The sequence below is a fragment of the Panthera tigris genome, chromosome B4 (genome assembly GCF_018350195.1).
Source record: "Panthera tigris isolate Pti1 chromosome B4, P.tigris_Pti1_mat1.1, whole genome shotgun sequence".
Classification (NCBI taxonomy): Eukaryota; Metazoa; Chordata; class Mammalia; order Carnivora; family Felidae; genus Panthera; species Panthera tigris.
Window position 1 is genome coordinate 19,341,985 of NC_056666.1, and position 19,122 is coordinate 19,361,106.

The following is a 19,122-nucleotide window of genomic DNA, read 5'->3' on the forward strand; positions in this document are numbered from 1 at the left end:
GAAACTTTTTTATGTTTGCTGAATGTAAAAAGAAAGAGAAATCCTTCTGTATCAGTTGTTCGGGTTCATAGAAGACCTAATTGCCTCTTACACTGTAATTTCGCCACCAGTTTACAATTAGCATGCATTTCTCATGCATGAGTTGACCCAATTACATAACAAATTTTGCCTTTGGGGATTTCTCTTGACTGCTTGTCTTCTGTCCACCATACAACTCAATTTCACACCGTCAGCAGCCTGAACATGGCCACAGTCAGTCTCTGTCAAAATGATTTATTTAAATTACAAACAGAGACCAGATCCCTAGATAATCATCCCTACCCTCCTGCTCACCCTTACACTCAACCTAACTTTGAATCAAATATTTTAATAGCCCATAGACACTGCTATTCAATTATTAGGCCATGTTTGCCTCCAATAATCTAATATTTTTGAAGCTAACTCACAAAATCTCAGGGAACTAAATCATCAGCATCCATGTGAGCTTATTAATGGACACATAATTTATTTTGCATTCTAAGAAGTCAATGAAAAATTATGTAGCTGTATCAAAAAAGCTAAAAATAATTACATTTCAATATCAAATTAGAGAAGAGACTCTTTGCTCTGTAACGTTTTTTTATAAAAAGGCTTCAATCTTAGCTTTTCTTGTGAAGCAAGTGAACATTTTATGAATGGCTACGCTACGTTGAAAATGGTAGTAAGAAGGGGTATTTGGGAAACAGGAAAGATAACCAAACCGATAGATTCTGATGGGGGAAGGGAAGGAATATAGAGCGGGTGAAAATATTATTGCCTGTGTTGTCTATGGGCCAGTGATCTAAGGAAAGGGTGTTTTAAAGATGCCCACTGAAGCCAACACACACAGGCCCACTGCACGCACACACACACACACACACACACACACACACAAATTATTTCCTTTGTGAGTCAAGGACAGACACAAATCTTGACAAATCACCTAATGGCAGACTTACCAGTCAGTCCACAAAATACAGGATCCTGTCATCTGGTTTTGGCGGGGGGGGGGGGGGGGGGGGGTGGGGGGGGTGGGGGGGGTTTCCCCTTCCCCCCCCATATATTTCTCCATTACCTAAAGTAAATTAGAAAATAAACATCTAGATTTTATCCATAGCACAAAGATTTTAAAAGTCTCTTGGGGTTGGACTTTACCGTTTCGTTTCACAATTTATCTATAGACTGTCTCAGCTAATTAAAAGCGCAGTTTAAATGAGTGCATAAGCAGGCAGAATGAAACACATCAATAATCTTCCCAAGGCCCGACCTAGTCCCTTAGATGTCGGCAGTGATTCTCTGCCCAACTGCAGGTATCCTGAATGCACTGCTTATAAACCTGAACGTGGTAACCACCCGCATCAGAAACCACCTTTCCAATTACCCACACGAGCTGGAGGTCTGAGGACAACAGGTAAAACGGTTTTTGAAAATGGCCAAAGGCACAGTATTCTTTGATACAAGACTGTACGTTGTCTTTTAAGAACATTTCCCTAAAATATCAAGAAGTAAAGAAAATGTGGAGCTCTACCAGGTCATGTCTGCCCTTTCTGAATTTCTACCCCGGACTTTGGTGGGTCGTGGGAGGACACAATTAGGCATTTTCTGGAATTTTCTGGGATTTTGTTGTTGTTGTTGTTTCAGAAACCATTCTGTTTCTTTCCAACCATTCAGTAAATTCGGAAACCTGGCCTCTTTTCTTATTCTTTCTGCAGCTATACTAAGTCGGTAATATAAGAGAGGAATTTTAAATTGCAGCATTTCATAAATCTCCCAGATTCAATATGCTGTCATTACAGACCCCCCCCCCCAAAAAAAGAAGTCAAGGCTAAACCCACGTTCACCCCTTTCATTACACACAATTTCAAATTTATGGGTTGTGTTCTATCCCACATCTCAGTAACAGATGCAGACTGAGTGGGTATTTCCAAATGATTTCAAATCCTGCACAAATGAATCAGAGTGGCTGAGAAAGTTTCATAACACCAATACAGACACAAGCAATCAAAAATGCCCATTCATCCACAACACATTGCCCAAAACACCTAAGAGGTGTCATTAAATTCAGTTTTATGTCTTCCTACTTTCTTTACTCTGAAAGGGATTAAAGGCAGCTTAGAAAGATCCATACAATATTCAAAGATAAAAATAAGGCAAACAAGTAAGTAAAAGTAAACACAAATAGGAAAATGAAGCAAACGGAAAAATAAAGATTACAAAGACCTCGACTTAATAACCCACCTACATCAGCCTGTATTAAACTTGTAGCTTGAATGTCATATGGCTTATAATTTTCAGAATGAGTCTGCTCATCCGAACACCCCCAGCAGGCAAATTCTGGTGGAGACCAGTCTGGACATTTTCTCACCCCCTTCCCTCTCCAAACAGACACAGTCCAGGCCACTGTCAAAAATATCTGTCTGGATTTGGCGCACATGTTTCGGTATTTGGGTTTATCTGAAAGTAATGTGGAAAATTGGGCTAACCAAAGTGCCACCTTCCATATTAGCCCAAGTTTCTTAGAGAAAAAAAAAAAAAGAAAAAAAAGATCTTTGAGTAATGTGGAAAACCCTGTGAGGTCACGGAAAAAGTTCATAAAGTTGCAGCCTTGTTAATGAATAAAAAATTCACGAGACCTCAGAATATTTAACAGTTTCCTTTCTTCAGGAATAAATCCCTAATGGTAATATTATGATATCTATATTCTTTACTGCTATTCAAACATGACTATGCCTCACCATGGCTTAAGAACCAGAACTCCTTGGAACACTGGTAAGGGGCTAACATAAGACAATCGCAAATAAAACAAAATAAAATAAAATAAATTTAGGTGTCGTCTCAATTATATGCTTTTAAAAATCAGTGTTGTCTACATCACAGGCTTAATCCAAATGGTATTTGTATATACTGCCATGTATATGATACATACAGATTCATACGTACCTATACGTACCTGTGTTATAAGGGGTTTTTGCGTAATTAAGAATGGATCTGCAAACAGCTCCACGTGTTGAATAAAATGTATATTCCTGCTAATGATAAAGGTTGGTGAAATGATCAGTTCTTTTCTTATTAAATACGAATATTGACTTAATTTGAATATAAATTAAAGGGCTTACCTTTCGACTGACTGCAATCCTTACGGTAGCTGTCCCATGGATGTCTTAGAGTAGAAATGTTTAGTTCTTTTTGAAATATATTTCTGTGACAGTTTGTGCACTTACGATATAACTTTGTTTTGTGTGGCATTATTTTGGGTTTTGTTTTGTTTTGTTTCTCAAGTTCCCCAAAAATAATCCAAAGAAAGAAACGTTATTCTGTGTAACTGCCAGTGCCGTATCCCTAACTCACATTTTGAAAAACAAAAATCACTTTTTAATTTAAAGAATGAAGAGGAAGAAAGATGAGGGCCGTAACACATGACTGGTGGGTTGTCGGGACGGGGGAGAAAAACGAGGGGACAAAAGACGTGAATCTTTAAAATGCATCCCTTTTACCTTCAAAGGAAAAAAAAAGTTCTTACAAACCTAAAATGTCCATTTAAAGAGCAAATAATGAATAAACCTTAGGGAATATGGCAAAACAAAGTGTTCCCTCCACCTCCTGTTATTCCCTAAAGAAGTTTTTTCAAAACATCACATCGTTGTGGGTTTTTTTCACAAATAAAATTCTTTCTCAAATTGTATACTACGATTTTATCTCCAAATTGTTATATATAATGATGACGGCCAAATATCAGCGAGTTTAAACCATCTGCTAATTAAACACTTCCTGGAAATTAAGGCTCCATTGTTTATAACATCTATAAACATCGTTTATAACACACAAAGTTCAGTGGAAGTAATACACAAGATACACTTCTCATGAAACACAGCATGAATCTTGCAGAGTTGTGCATACTTCTGTATCATGTACATAGTTGTCGATTTTCATACGTATGTCCTCTTGGATACCTAACACTGAACTGATTTTTTTTTTCTGAAAAAAAAAATACATTTTGACAAACTTCGTATAAAACTTTGGAAGAAACATAATCACAGGCGTGAATTATGAAAATGAAGATAAGCTATTTATCCGCCTTCACGTAGTACGGAATTAACACTTTTGGTCCCTAATGTGCTGGGAACGGATGCTCTCCTCAATTTTCTTTGTCAGGAAAAATATATTACTTAACGAGATACAGCTTTCAAATCCACGGCAACGTCATACGTAAGTGTTTGTTTCAGAAATTCGATGGAATACATCATTTCAACAAATTTCTAGTTTAAAGTGCGAAAGCTTACATACACACAATTAGCAAAATAAGATTATTCAAGATACTTAGCCTTATGTGTATATATTTTTTGTCTGATTAGCCACAGCCAAAACCAAAACTGTCAGGTGTATAATTTTACCTATAAAAGTCCTGTTTTGGAAAAACGCAAAAGCGGAGAACCATTAAAAATGGCGTAAGATGCTAAATTATAACAACTCTTTTAATAGCGATGACTATATTTCTAAATACACAATTCTTGTCATCAAGTTGATCTCTCTAGTAAACGCATTTCGCAAGTCGCTTTAATGAAGTAAGTTAAATATGTATTCAGAAATATAGTCGTTGCTATTAAAGTGTGAGGCTCTAGGTAACCGTGATGAAATCAAACGGAAGGAGTTCCCCAGTTGAGCCTGGCATATCTTATGAGCACCTTGAGAACCGCTTGCCCACGATAGCGACAAGGACACCTCCAAGTCCCAACCTCATTCTCTCATCCAGACACGCGAGTTAGGGCGATCGAGGCACCGAACAGTCACCTACGTTACTGATTTGCTCCTGAGTCCTCTTCAGCCTCTGGAGTTCAGGAGTGTCCGTGACGATGCTGAACCCCCTCCCTTTGCTTTCTTCAAAATCTCTTTTGTACTTGACCTAACAGAAGGGAGGGGAATGAAAGAAAGGAAACGAAAAGTCAACAGAGGAACCACAGATCCCACTCAGGGAAGGCCAGGGCCCGAGAAGCTGCTACAAACAGAAGCAGTGCCTCCGGACGGCAGGTGGCAGAGGGAGAGGGCCTCAAAGCGTGGCTCAGCTGCCTGGTCTGTATCCTATCAATTGCGCCGACTGCGTGACCCTAGGCAAGTCACTAAACCACTCTGAGCTCCGGTGGTCTCATTCTATTTTGTAAGGCAAAGCATATGGATACGATTATACAACGCGATATTACCAAATGTCAAGTATATAAATGCTATGGAAATATTTATAAAAGAGGCCACACCTAGAGATTAAAAGGCTCCAAGCACATGCCCCCGGCATACTCTGCTGAGGTACCTACGATTTTTTTTTTCGGTATTTAAATACACTTCTTTTCTAATTACAACGCAGCGAAGCTGAATTTTACAGTTTCCTCGAGGGACCGGAATAGCTAATGCTTAATCTTACTAGAGCCCCATCTCCTATTATTAGCATAATGACGACAACTGTCACACCCGTTAAATATTCATTCTGCTTGTTAGTGACCGAAATGGTTCTATCACTTTATTCTTATTTCTCTAAAATATAAACATCAAGTAATATGGAAACGCATTTTTGATGTCCCACACAACCCCCGTTTTACATTCATCATCACTGGGCTTAAATCAACACTTCAATTAATAGCTAACGTTGAGGGTGCTAATAAAAACATGATTCTGTAAGGGCAACTTTCTGTAGAAATTTGAAAAGTTCTCTTAGTTGAGTATAGAATGACTGTTTTTGTTGAGTCATGTCTGCGTTTAAATATTCAGTTCTCTCAGGCATTACTGTCCTTGAGGCTACCGAAAAATTTCCTTTTCCCAGAAAAGCTTGAAAAAAAAAAAAAAACTTCCCAAATGTCAACAAATGGAAAGATTTAGACACTCTCATCACCCGTAGCTTAAGAAGATCTAATTTTCTCTCCGTATTTTCATCTAAATTTGTTAAAGTACTACAACCCTTACTCTTACTATTTCCATAAATAAAAGGTCAAATATGCCACGTGGTTTTTCTTTCATGGAAAATGCTGAATGGGATTAGCCTTCTCACCCTCAAACCCCCAGCACGTGAGAAGATACACAGTCCTGTACGTTCTCGTTGTTGTATGTCTACGCAGGGAAGCCATTCAGCTTTGCTTGAAGGAAGCACAGCGCACAGAGTCATAAAATAATAAAAGTAGGAAAGATGACAAGGTTATAACAGTGACAGCCATGAAGAAGTGAGAAGAAAGATCCGTAAGCCAGATTCGGACACCCCTAACACCAGTTTCAGGGAAGGCACATATTCTTTTTGGGATTAGTTTAAGGGTTTTTGTTTTTTTTTTTTTTTTTTAATGGTGATTTCCAAAGAAAGAACTGAAAAGACAACTCATTAAATTCCAGATTCATAGAGTTGATCACAATTGAACAGTCCTTCCCACATCCACAAGACACACAAGAATCACCTGACTCGGGCTTGTCTCATTAAGGGACTAGCTTTGAGAAGCACACGATCACCTCCGTAACTGGTCTGCAGGGTTTTAGAAGATGTTTAATCCTTCTTCGAGGTATGATCCACAACCAGCCCCATATACTGTCAGTCCCAACACACATGCCACCCACCCAGGACACCTTTACCGCATACAGGGACCCCGGCAGCCACAGTCACCTCTTCTCTTGTCTCCCATTCACTTACGTCCTCTCTCTCTCCCCTTAGGTCTAATTTTCAATGTTCTAACTCATGATCTGCCAGCCACGCATAGTCTGATTCTGAGAGACAAGTGGATTTAAAAAGAGATCAGAGGACAGAGGGAGGAGGATTCTTCGCTTCTATCTCACATGTCCCCTTTGCCCTCACAACATGACCCCATCCTGCCAACGAGAATGCTGCACCCTTGAGCCCAGAGCTTGACCCGTACTGGGCCCATAATCCAGCACAGGCCTGTGAGTCCCAGATCTGGGACCCTGGGAGGAACCCTTGAAGAAGGGGTGCTGTTTCTCCACGGTCTAGTTCAGTAGGCTGTAAAAACTGAAGCTGCCCATCACGACCCGGCCACCCCCCCAGTAGTGACGAAGCCAATACAGAGGCAAGCAGAGCAAGAGACCTAGAGGAAGTCTTGGTCAGCCATCAGGTTTATCCGTTAAGTGAGCTGATCTGTCTCTTCTTTTACAATCAAAAGAATTCTGATTGACACAACCCACTCTCATCCTGCCTAAAACGGATACACACGTACAACAAGGTTCCCAGTAAATATGAACATGTGAGTTTCTCCTCTGTGACCTCTATGCTCTGGTCCTTCCTATTTGCGATGCCAGGTTTCATCATTTACAAAAACAATGGGTTCGATCTCGGAAAAGCGTTGCTTTAGCGGCCAAGAGCCTGGAACGCTCATCCATCCCTGCACTTCTCAACCACCTCGCACGTCTTCTAGCTTCTCTGAGTCAGTCTCCTCATCTCTGATTAGAGATTCTAGCAATTTCTTAACTAACAGATCTGTAGAGACGGAGATAGAACACAGGAAAGAACTTTAGGAAGAATAAGGTCCTGTGCAAATTCTCAGCATGGCCATCCTTATATTGGTTTTGCTTGACGTGAAAGGATGACACGGTATTTGTCATGAAACATTAAAAAGAACAGCTGTTCAGGAATAAGCTAACGAACAAAATATATTAAGAATTAGCCATTAGTCTACATTTACAAATGTTACTCAAGTCATTCTAGAACAGAAACTGATTTTTTTGTGTGCGTGTGGGACCTGAGCCAATGATCAGACCCCTACGTAGCACCTTAGCTATGTCACTTGGTGATCACACAGGTGGAAATGAGTTCTGAACCCATCTGTGCAGGTGCTGGGTGACAATCTGTCTTTGCCAACAGTCAACACCACATGCTGTGCAAATCTTGTAAGAACTGTATGAAGAGTATTCTTGTAAGACTACCGGGGGTTCTCTGTCACTGACAGAATGTTCCCTCTTCCTCCCTACCCTGAGCCCATGGGAAGCATAATCCATTTATTCATCAAAGCTCAGTGCCAGTGATGCTCCTCTGTGAGCAGGACGGGCCTCCCCCCAGTCTGGGGCCCCACAGCTCTACACCTGCCTATTAGAGCAGTTCCCACCCTGAACTACACTTAAGGTGGGGTCATAGTGCCCCACTCTAGAGCACAGGAACATAGTGACAAGGGCAAAGTCTTACAGATCTTCCTAATCCCAGAAACTAGCAGAGCACCTGGCCCATTAAGATTAACAAAAAGAAGGATGAGAGAAGAGAAAGAGAAAGAAGAGGGATGAAGACAGAGGGGCCCAGCACAGGCCCATGAGTCCCGGATCCGGGACCCTGGGAGGAACCCTTGGGAAAGGGTGCTCTTTCTCCACGGTCTACATCAGTAGGCTGTAAAAACTGAAGCTGCCCATCATGACCCAGCCACCCCCCAGTAGTGACAAAGCCTCTCTACCTCCCCCTGAAGAGGCATTCTCAAAGTCAAAGGTAAGAAATATACACAACAGGGAACTTGATTTGACATATTTTTCTTCAGAAGAAACTTAAAATTGTATTTCAAGGGATGCCTGGGCAGCTCAGCCTGTTAAGCATCTGGCTCAAGATCTCAAGGTTCGGGGATGCCTGGGTGGCTCAGTCGGTTGAGCATCCGACTTTGGCTCAGGTCATGATCTCGCGGTTCGTGAGTTCGAGCCCCACGTCGGGCTCTGTGCTGACAGCTTGGAGCCTGGAGCCTGCTTCCGATTCTGTGTCTCCTTCTCTCTCTGATGCTCCCCCACTCGCACTCTGTCTCTCTCTCAAAAATAAATAAACATTAAAAAAAAATTTTCTTTTTTAAAATCTCAAGGTTCATGGGATCAAGCCCTCCATCAGGCTCTGTGCCGACAGTGGGGATCCTGCTTAGGATTCTCTCTCTCTCTCTGCCCCTCCCCCTCTCAAAAAAATAAACTTAAAAAAATGCATTTCAAACACTGAAGGCAACATAATATTGCCATGCTATGTTTACATGTATGTGCACATATATACATAAGCACACACGTGATAATCTTCCTGTACTACAGATTAGAACCCTAAATTAAGACTCAAAAGACCTGAATTTAAACCTTAATTCTGTCCTGTGATCTTAGTTTGTTCAATTTTTCTAACACTCCTGATCTTCAGCTATAAAACGGAAAAAGAAAAAAAAAAAAAGCAATATGCTACACAATGTCTGGAGGGTTAAAGTTAACATACGAAAGCATCAAGCAAGGACAGGCCATCAGTAGGTCTCCAGGAAACACTACTTTTGTCCTTGCCACTAAATTTCAAAAATGACCTTTGTGGCTTACGAATGATTATTTCTGCCAGCGTGTACATGCTCAGCGACATTCTGTTTGGAGACATCAGCAAGTACCCCTCCCAAGTTCACACAGAGGAAGAGCCTGGAAACCAGGGTGGTTCTGGCCCAGCTTAAGAAGAAGGCTCAGAATGACTGAAAAGGAAGACTTATTAAAAGCAAAATGGCGGGGCGCCTGGGTGGCACAGGGGGTTAAGTGTCCGACTTTGGCTCACGTCATGATCTTATGGCTCATGAGTTCGAGCCCCGCATCGGGCTCTGTGCTGACAGCTCGGAGCCTGGAGCCTGCTTCAGATTCTGTGTCTCCCTCTCTCTCTCTGTCCCTCCCCTGCTCATAGTCTCTCTCTCTCTCTCTCTCTTTCTCTCAAAAATAAATAAAACATTTAAAAAAAAAAAAGCAAAATGGTGAACGGAGATGTAAGTTGAATTATTTGCTAATTCTGAGATACAAATTCTCTCCCCCAAATGCTGCAAGGGCCATAATTATTAATATTATAACTGTACAAGTAACTGTATAAGTAACCACACAACCGAAAAGCCAGAGACTCATTTCCGATGAAAGAAGCCAAGTGCAGCCACGGTCTGGTAAATTGTCAGACAACGAACTAAAAGGAAAGCAAGTCAGAGGCGGCAGTGAAGTCAAGGATGAGCACATCCCACATCCCAGCGGCCCCACCCCCAGCTGTTCTCATCTCCATAGAAACCCTTGCCCGGAGCACTTAGGGACAGAGACCAGCATGTTCATAATAACTGTATTATCAAAAAAATTGGAAACAACCTAAATACCTATGCACAGGCGAATGAATAAATTATATTCATATAATATAATTAAAATTATAACTTATATAATCTAAGTTATATTCATATAACACAATATTATCCAGGAGTGAAAATAAATGAACTACAGCTACACGGAACCATACGCATGAACCTCAGAAACGTTTTGTTGAAGGGAAAAGAGGCAAAGAACATGTACATATGTGCTAAATAAAGGGAGGAAAGGGGACTTGCTAAGGGCACCATCCAGAGTTGTTGTGAGATCTGCTCATAGAAGGATGTCCGGAGAGCTTCTCTGGTCCTGACGTTCACGTGCTCAAGCTGGAAGGTAGATCTACATGCGATCCTTTGTTATCATGCCTTGAAACTTACCTGGATACTCCGTACGTTCTTTTGTATTGGTCAAATCTTTTACTATAAAACATCTTTTTTTTTAAGAGTTTTTTTTTTAATATTTATTTATTTCTGAGAGACAGAGAGAGACAGAGAGCGAGCCGGGGAGGGGCAGAGAGAGAGGGAGACACAGAATCCAAAGCGGGCCCCAAGCTCTGAGCTGTCAGCATAGAGTCCTATGTGGGGCTCGAACCCACGAACCACGAGATCATGACCTGAACCAAAGGCGATGCCTAACAGACTGAGCCACCCAGGAACCCCTAAAACATTTTCAAAGAAAGCAGGGACAGAGTTTTAAAACCCCTGACGGGGAAGCTGAGGTGCCCAAACTTGGGCTTTCCATAAATGGCGAGTGACCTGGCCAGTGGGCATCCATACGCAGAAAGTGAAGTTTGTCGCTCGTTTCTTCACCTTAATGAAGCTGCTTCACTGTATTGGCAAAGAGAGAGCAGAAGCAAAAAAGCAGGAAAAATAGAAATCGAGAGAGGGAGAAAGGATGTTGCAAAAGGGATTGCAAACATGGATTAATGAGGAATCCTAGCAGGATAAGGGAATACCGGGCCTATCACAATAGACCAGACAGCTAAGAAGAATCCAGGGGTGAAGGGTAAGCAAAAAGAGAACATTATTCAGCCTTAAAACAGCTTACCTTGTCAGAATATGTTTAACGGAAACCTAAAATCTAAAGGCATATTTATTACTGTTTCATGTTATCCTGCCCTTTATTTCACACATTTAAAAGTGTCCAGGGGGCGCCTGGGTGGCTCAGTCGGTTAAGCGTCCGACTTCGGCTCAGGTCATGTTCTCACGGTCCGTGAGTTCGAGCCCCGCGTCGGGCTCCGTGCTGACAGTTCAGAGCCTGGAGCCTGTTTCAGATTCTGTGTCTCCCTCTCTCTCTGACCCTCCCCCGTTCATGCTCTGTCTCTCTCTGTCTCAAAAATAAAGAAACATTAAAAAAAAAAATTTAAAAGTGTCCATCTGATAGAGTGAAACCAGTGACCAATTTGACTGCCTTTTATGACATGATGGATCCTTTTCATTTCTTCAAGGTTGGGGGGGAGATTGTGAGAGTAGCAAGATTTTTCATTACATGCAGAATTCTTAGTTTGGTCTGAAAAATTTAGCACTCAATTTATGTAGCATCGTGTATAGCATAGATTGTAAAGTGCTAGAGAACATGGGCCATATGCTGCTTTCTTGTGCAACGCATTTTGCTTGGCGCTAAGTATATATTCAAAGCTCAATAACTATTTTGTGATTGATTGCCATCTCGTTTTGTATTTTTTACATCTAAAATCCAGAAAATTGGCTAATGTCACAATGCTAGGCGGGAATTGACCACAAAGGAAAATCTGATTAAGGGCTTTTTTTTACGACAGAGTTAATTTTAACAAATGTGAAGTCACATGAGCTCAAAAGAGAATTTTTTTAATAAATTAATCTCATAATTTGTACATTTATGGTTAATTAAATAAAATTAAATTTTTAATTACCTTTTCAAACATGATTAAAAAGCATTAAAATAATTTTCGCAGGTTTCTCAGCCTCAAATTAGCCTTCTACTGTAGTCATAGAGGTACTTCCTGATATTTACAGATCTGTCAGTATTTTATGTGTATTCACAGTCCAGCTTCATCAGCGTTGGAGTTCCTTCACTTAAGACACATTGAAATCTAAATTTTATTCTAAGCAAATGTTCAGAATACATAAAGCACATCTTAATTAATTTCTCAATAAGCTAAGATAGTTAAAAATATGGGGCGCCTGGGTGGCTCGGTCGATTAAGCGTCCGACTTCGGCTCAGGTCACGATCTTGCGGTTCATGAGTTCGAGCCCTGCATCGGGCTCTGTGCTGACAGCTTGGAGCCTGCTTTGGATTCTGTCTCCCTCCCTCTCTGCCCCTCTCCATCTTGTACTCTCTCCCTCTCTCTCTCAAAAACAAAAACAAAAGCATAAAAAACATAACCCCTACAACCCTAAAGGGTAGCTTATGGATTAACAGCTCAGGCTCAGGATTTTGACAAACTCCTCTTAAAGCCTGGTTCCGCCTCTTAATAGCTGTGTGACCTTAAGCTAGTTACTTAATCTCTCTGAGCCTCAGTTTCCTCATGTACAAAATAAGTATAACAGTAATACGGCATCAGTAGCACCTTTGTGAGAATTAATGAGATGATGATAATAGAAGCTGACATCTATGAGCTCTCAGGGTCCCAGGCATTGTACTGAGCGCTTTCTGGATCAAGTGAGCAGTCAGGCTGGGAAGGCCAAGCCACGATGTGTAAGGAGTGCTCAGCACTCAATTTCCACAGGCATGTGCTGACGTACTAAAAGTAGCCAAATGGCTAGAGAACACATCTCAGCACGGGGGCCAGGCTCCATGCCCCCTGCATTAGGGAGCCCCTTCAGTCTTTTGGGGATCGAAATAGAATATAAATAAGCAAACAATTAAAATGTGCTTTGGGGTGCCTGGGTGGCTCAGTCGGTTGGGCGGCCGACTTCGGCTCGGGTCATGATTTTGCGGTCCGTGAGTTCAAGCCCCGCGTCGGGCTCCGTGCTGACAGCTCGGAGCCTGGAGCCTGCTTCAGATTCTGTGTCTCCCTCTCTCTCTGCCCCTCCCCCATTCACACTCTGTCTCTCTCTGTCTTTCAAAAATGAATAAATGTTAAAAAAAAATTTTTTTAATAAAAAAATAAAATGTGCTTTGCCTATATCATCGTCAGATAAATGCTAGCAAGGACACATTTTAATGCCCATTTTCATCGATGAAGAAAGGAAATGTGAGACGACAGAGACAATAGGAGACCCAAGTCTCTCTCCAGCACCTCCCCAGACATTATCCTTCGATTCAGCTGACAGCGAGAAAACGCAAAGTGACAAACATCAAACTGAGCACACATAAGATACAAAAATGTCCTGTAAATAAGGACACAGAGGAGTGTGGAACCAACCAAATATTTCTTAGCAGAGGATGCCGGAAGATTTGTATAAAAGAATTTTAGAGACGTCTTTATCTGCAATGGAACTTCCAGCGCCATAAAAGGGACAAAATTATCATACTTTTCATTCAAAATGTGTCCTGGGATATCTCTTTTGAAAGAGACAACTGTGTAAATTTCCTATGGGTGAGGAGGGTCAGGCCGGGGGTGGGGGAGGAACGCTGTCACCCAAACTGTAGTATTCGTGGAAATATTGATTCAAACCAGAAAATCATATCCACGTTAATGAAGAAAGTTAGAGCCTGAAATATATACACATAATGCATATTTTCACCAGGAATTTTACAGGAGGAAAATGTAACTAATCTACCAAGTTCTGCCTATGAGTTATACGTTACTCTGGGGAATAATTTAAGTATGTGGTGATGATTAACTTTTTCAGGAAACTAAAGTATCATCCAATTAACTATTCGGGTACTAAAGGAGCAAAAAACAATTAATATTCTAATACCTGATGCACTACTGAAGAATGATTGGCTCACAGAGCCTGACTACTGCTGATTTACGTTGCCATGTTACTTTTTAAATAACATTTAATAATTCAGACAATTGATGGATTTTGATTTCTGGACACGTGTTCTCTTAACTCTTAATCCTTTAGAGACAGCCAGCCTCATCCCATTACATGATTATGATTTTTACATATAAACAGCCTAATTCACACACAGATTAGAATATTATTGAAATTATTTTGAACCAGAAGATATCACGCAAGGTTAAATTAAGGAAAGAAAGGACAGTAAGCTACAAGAAGGAACAGTCCTGCGTGCACACTTTGAATTATAGAGTATTGGGAAATGGGTAATTCCCAGTTAGGAAGAAAACCCAATTAGGAAATCAGTAATTCAGAAAAGAAAGCTACATCTAAACTACAGTGAAGAAAAGAAATAAGGATAAAGTCAAGAATCAAGCAAATGTAAACAGCTGAACAAACAGAGAACAGTTGTGAAAGTGAAAATAACCTGTCCTTAATCTCAAAGAGTCACAGCTGATGGAAGTGACAGATGATTCCTCCCTTTTCTTACATATGCCTGCTCCCTAACAGATTGATAATGTCATTAAAACGGGTCCTAACGACCCTCCTACACCTGCAATGGCATTATCCTTCGGGCAACACCGACTGCTTTCCTGTAAGAAAACATGCTTCTTTCACTTCCACAACTGAAAGAAAGGAAAATAAAAACTGTAACACAGCAAATACAAACAAACAAAAAGAATGCAGAGGAAGAATAAATCTAAATGCATTATACTTAACGTGCACACAAATGACATTGAGAATAGCTTCCATGACAGATACCTTTCACCAGCCAGAAAAACCCATGGATCTTGGCAAGATATTTTAATTAAAAAAAAAAAAAAAATTACAAGATGAAATTCTTAGCACAGAATTTTCTTTAAAACATAAATTGCCTAGAAATTTTGACAAGTTATTAACCTATCTATGCTACGACCAGAAACTTAGTAGTAATTCAGGTCTTCCATAGGGAAGAAATGATTAGAAATAAATACATGCACAGTTGTTGAAGAACGAAGTAAAGAATTATGGTTTCTTAGGCATCTTAGGAGTGAGAGTTTCACATGGATTACAGGTGTCAGTTTTGAGAAATGCGGTTTGCTTGCCTCTCTGTAATACCAGCTATGACTTATCAAAGAGCTACAATCGGGGTGCCTGGGTGGCTCAGTAGGTTGAGCGTCCCGCTTCGGCTCAGGTAACGGTCTTTCGGTTCGTGGGTTTGAGCCCCACATTGGGCTGACAGCTCAGAGCCTGGAACCTGCTTCGGATTCTGTGTCTCCCTCGCTCTTTTCCCCTCCCCCCGCCCTCAGAAATAAACATTAAAAAAATAATAAATAAAAAGCTACGAGGTATGAGACGTTGTATCATCCATTTGACAGACTCTCTCGCTGAATCTTCAAAATCACTCTGCAAAAGCGGTATCTATTTTCCCATTCTTTACACATAGGAAATATAGTAGAAACCCATTGTGTGTCCACCTCGGACCTCCTTCCTTCTTAGTAAGGGTCTCATGCCTCAATCTATCCATTTGTGTCTTCTCAAGAGGCACTTCCATAACCACCGTGGACCGGCCCAAAGGTAGTCAATTGTCTGGCCTAAACTCGTCCAAGTCAGGATGTTTGGGGGATTTGGGAACCGGAACCCACAGCACACAGTGAGTTTCAGCCTCTAGCAACTACAACTCTAAGATACTTAAAACTTCGGAACCATCTACAGCCACGTTTGCCACCACCAGAATCCACAGGAACAGGTGAAGCTTAACCTGCCACAAAGAGAGTCTCGACCTGGTGGCATCTGATTTCTGATTCCTACCATTCCTGAAGCCCATACAGGCACGTTCCTGCCCTTGAACTTTTGTAGCCTAATATCCCCAAAAGAAACGATCACCTTGTTCAAAGGTTAGGTTTTCTGTCCCTTGCAGCCAAGAGTCCTAACTAATGTAGGAAACTGTGACGTAGTGATTAAGGCGCAAGTCTAGCACGAGCATCTGGTGAGTGGTAGTCTGGATTCAAACCCGGATCTGCTTCCGGAAAGCCCTTGCTCCTTCTACCACATCATGTTACAAGATGGCAATTCAAACATTTTGTAAACTTCAATCTTTCACTAAGATCGAAATGCACATTTGATGAAAATACACCATTATTTCTTTCGAAAGACTAGATTTTAAACAACAGTGTAAACCAGATCTTAAATACTTTTTTAAAGTTCATTTATTTATTTTGAGGCCAGGGGGGGGCAGAGGGAGGGAGAGAGAGAATCCCAAGCAGGCTCCACACTGTCAGCGGGGAGCCCAACGCGGGACTTGATCCGAAGAACCGTGAGATCACAACCTGAGCCGAAACCAAGAGTTGGACGATTAACTGACTGAGCCACCCAGGTGCCCCAAATAATTTTTAAATTGTCTTACATGTTGCATGTATTAGCCAGTATTGTATCTTTAATGGTTGTACACACTACCAATTAGATACTTAGTAGGTAAGTGGGTAAATAACTAAGATAACTGTGATGCTTCAAAATGAAACTTGAAAATGACCACTGTCTTAGGGAACCTGGGTGGCTCAGTCAGTTAAGCATACAACTTCCACTCAGGTCATGATTTTGTAGGTTCGTGAGTTCGAGCCCTGCATCAGGCTCTGAGCTGACAGCTCGGAGCTTGGAGCCTGCTTCGAATTCTGTGTCTCCCTCTCTCTCTGCTCCTCCCCCTCCCGCACTCTGTCTCTCCCCAAAATAAACATCCAAAAAAATTTTTTTAATGATCACTGTCTTACAGTCCTAACTTGGAAAATTTTGTAGATGATTCAATATGTTTACTTTTAAATTAACTCTTATTTAACATGAAAAATCAGACACTAAAGTGACTCAAGAAAATCCAGAGTTTAACATTATAATTAGAAAAACTACTGCATAAGTCTGCACATCGATTATTATCTTGGCTGTATTTTTATGAAGTTCCAAGTTTCACGTTGCAGCGTCATTTCATGGTGCTACGGATGCAATTACGTTGCTCCCTTGCTGACCTGAGAGACTCCCCTTGGGTCGGAAACACTAACAGGGTCCCAGTGAGTCCGTTCCCCAAAAGAACAAAAGGTTTTTCTTCTCCCTCTGGAATAAGCACCTCAAGAAGCAATATCCTTTTTTTCTTTTCAATGCGGAAACAGAAATACCTGGCTTTTATAGTTACAAAGAGTAAAAAGAAGAAGAAGAAAAAAAAAAAAAACGGACTCTAAAAGTAATAGAAGTGGGAGAGGGGACCCAGGGTGAAGCGACATGGACAAGTGTCTCTTAATAATTCCGATTCTGGAATGCCATTCTGCCTGAGCCTACGAATGTCTCACTTAAACATTTCACGGTGCGTGAGAGTACAGCTATTTGAGAAACGGAGATAGGCTGCCATTGCCAAAGAGCCAGGTGGTTCCACTGTTTGGAAACCATCTGGTCTGAGTTTTCTCTTTGTCAGCACCATTAATACTCCAGGAGCAGGAGCTATTATAGTGATTGTGTGTGGCTCACTTCTTTAAATAAACTCAAACACAACTACCCTGCATATAAATTCATTATTTCTTTGAATTGTGCTTGCAGAGTATAATGAAACCCCTGTCAAGATGAGTTACACTGAATACCCACATTGATTCCATAAATTTCACAAAACCAAGCAGCAAAATGCTAGAAGCCTGCCCGCAACTTCAGCAGGGACTCTTGGTCATGTTAACCTTCACTGGGGTATCTACTGGCCAGCTTCCCAGGAGCAAAATGGGAAATGTTCTGCTGAGGTAGATGCCACAGCAGAGCCCTCTCTCGATATATGGAGAGGGAGAGAGAGAGAGAGAGAGAGAGAGAGATCTACAGATATCTATATCTGTGTCTATATCTACCTGTATATATCTGACTGTAGAGAGATTTAGATATTGGGAAAGCTCAAAGGTACATATTATTTAATCAATCAAGAAAAAAAAACTGAAGGGGTCTAAGAAATTTAAATCTATAAATCATTGTTCCAACTGCTCATCCAACAGACAACATGGCAAGCCAGTGAGCGATACTCACGGCCTCACTGCCTGGACTGCAGAACACAGGACAATACCATGGCTGCAAAGCACTGGGCCTTTACCTCCACTTAGGAGAAAGATGCTTGAGGCTTACTAAAAACTCTAGGCTCTCTCAAAATTAAACTATTGGGTCTGTGTCAACATAAAAAGCTGTTGCACAACCTAGGAAACCATCAACAAAACAAAAAGACAACCCACCAAATGGGAGAAGATATCTGCAAATAACCTGAGAAGGGGCTAATATCCAAAATATATACAGAACTTAGAATACTCAGCACCAAAAAAAAAAAAAAAAAAAAAAAAAAAAAAATCTGATTAAAATATGGGCAGAGGACCTGAATAGATGTTTTTCTAAAGAAGACATCCAGATGGCCAACAGACCCATGGAAAGATACTCAACATCACTCAGCATCAGGGAAATGCAAATCAAAACCACAATGAGATGGCACCTCATACCTGTCAGAATGGCCAAAGTCAAAAACACAAGAAATCACAAGTGCTGGCAAGGATTTAGAGTAAAAAGAACGCTTGTGTGCTGTTGGTGGGGATGTAAACTGGTACAACCATGGTGGAAACCAGTATGGATGTTCCTCGAAAATTTTAAAATAGAAATACCATATGATCTAGGACTTCCACTACTGAGTATTCACCCAAAGGAAACAAAAACACTAATTCCAAAGGATGTATGCAGCAGAATTGGCAGTAAGCAAAATACGGAAGCAACCTGAGTGTCCGTCAACACGTGAATGGATCAAGAAGACGTGGTGTATATTATACGATGGGATGGACGAGAGCTTGCCATTTGCGACAACGTAGGCAGACCCAGAGGGTATGATGCTGAGTGAAATGAGCCAGGCGGGGGAAAAACAGACACCAGGAGTTCACTCATATGTGACATCTAAAAGACAAAACAAATGAACAAACAAACAAAAGGCGGAATCAGGCCTGTAAATCTAAAGAACACACTAGTGGTTGCCAGAGGGAAGGGGACGGGGTGGGAGCAAGGTGGATGAAGGGTCAAGGGTCTGAAAGACACAGCACAGGGACTGCATCAATGATATTGTAGTAGCATTCTATGGCGACAG

At 41.1% G+C, this 19,122-nt stretch overlaps 1 protein-coding gene across 1 annotated transcript in view; it reads right to left on the reverse strand.

The window, feature by feature from the left end:
• Positions 1-1,285: 1,285 nt before the first annotated feature.
• Positions 1,286-19,122, reverse strand: part of LOC102965877 (LIM zinc-binding domain-containing Nebulette) — a 194,572-nt gene continuing 176,735 nt past the window's right edge. Inside the window, exons 4-6 of the mRNA XM_042993661.1 lie at positions 4,811-4,918; positions 2,969-3,044; positions 1,286-1,416 (exon numbers count right to left, since the gene is read on the reverse strand). Of these exons, the coding sequence (XP_042849595.1) occupies positions 1,286-1,416; positions 2,969-3,044; positions 4,811-4,918 (315 nt within the window). The remainder of the gene's footprint in view (positions 1,417-2,968; positions 3,045-4,810; positions 4,919-19,122) is intronic.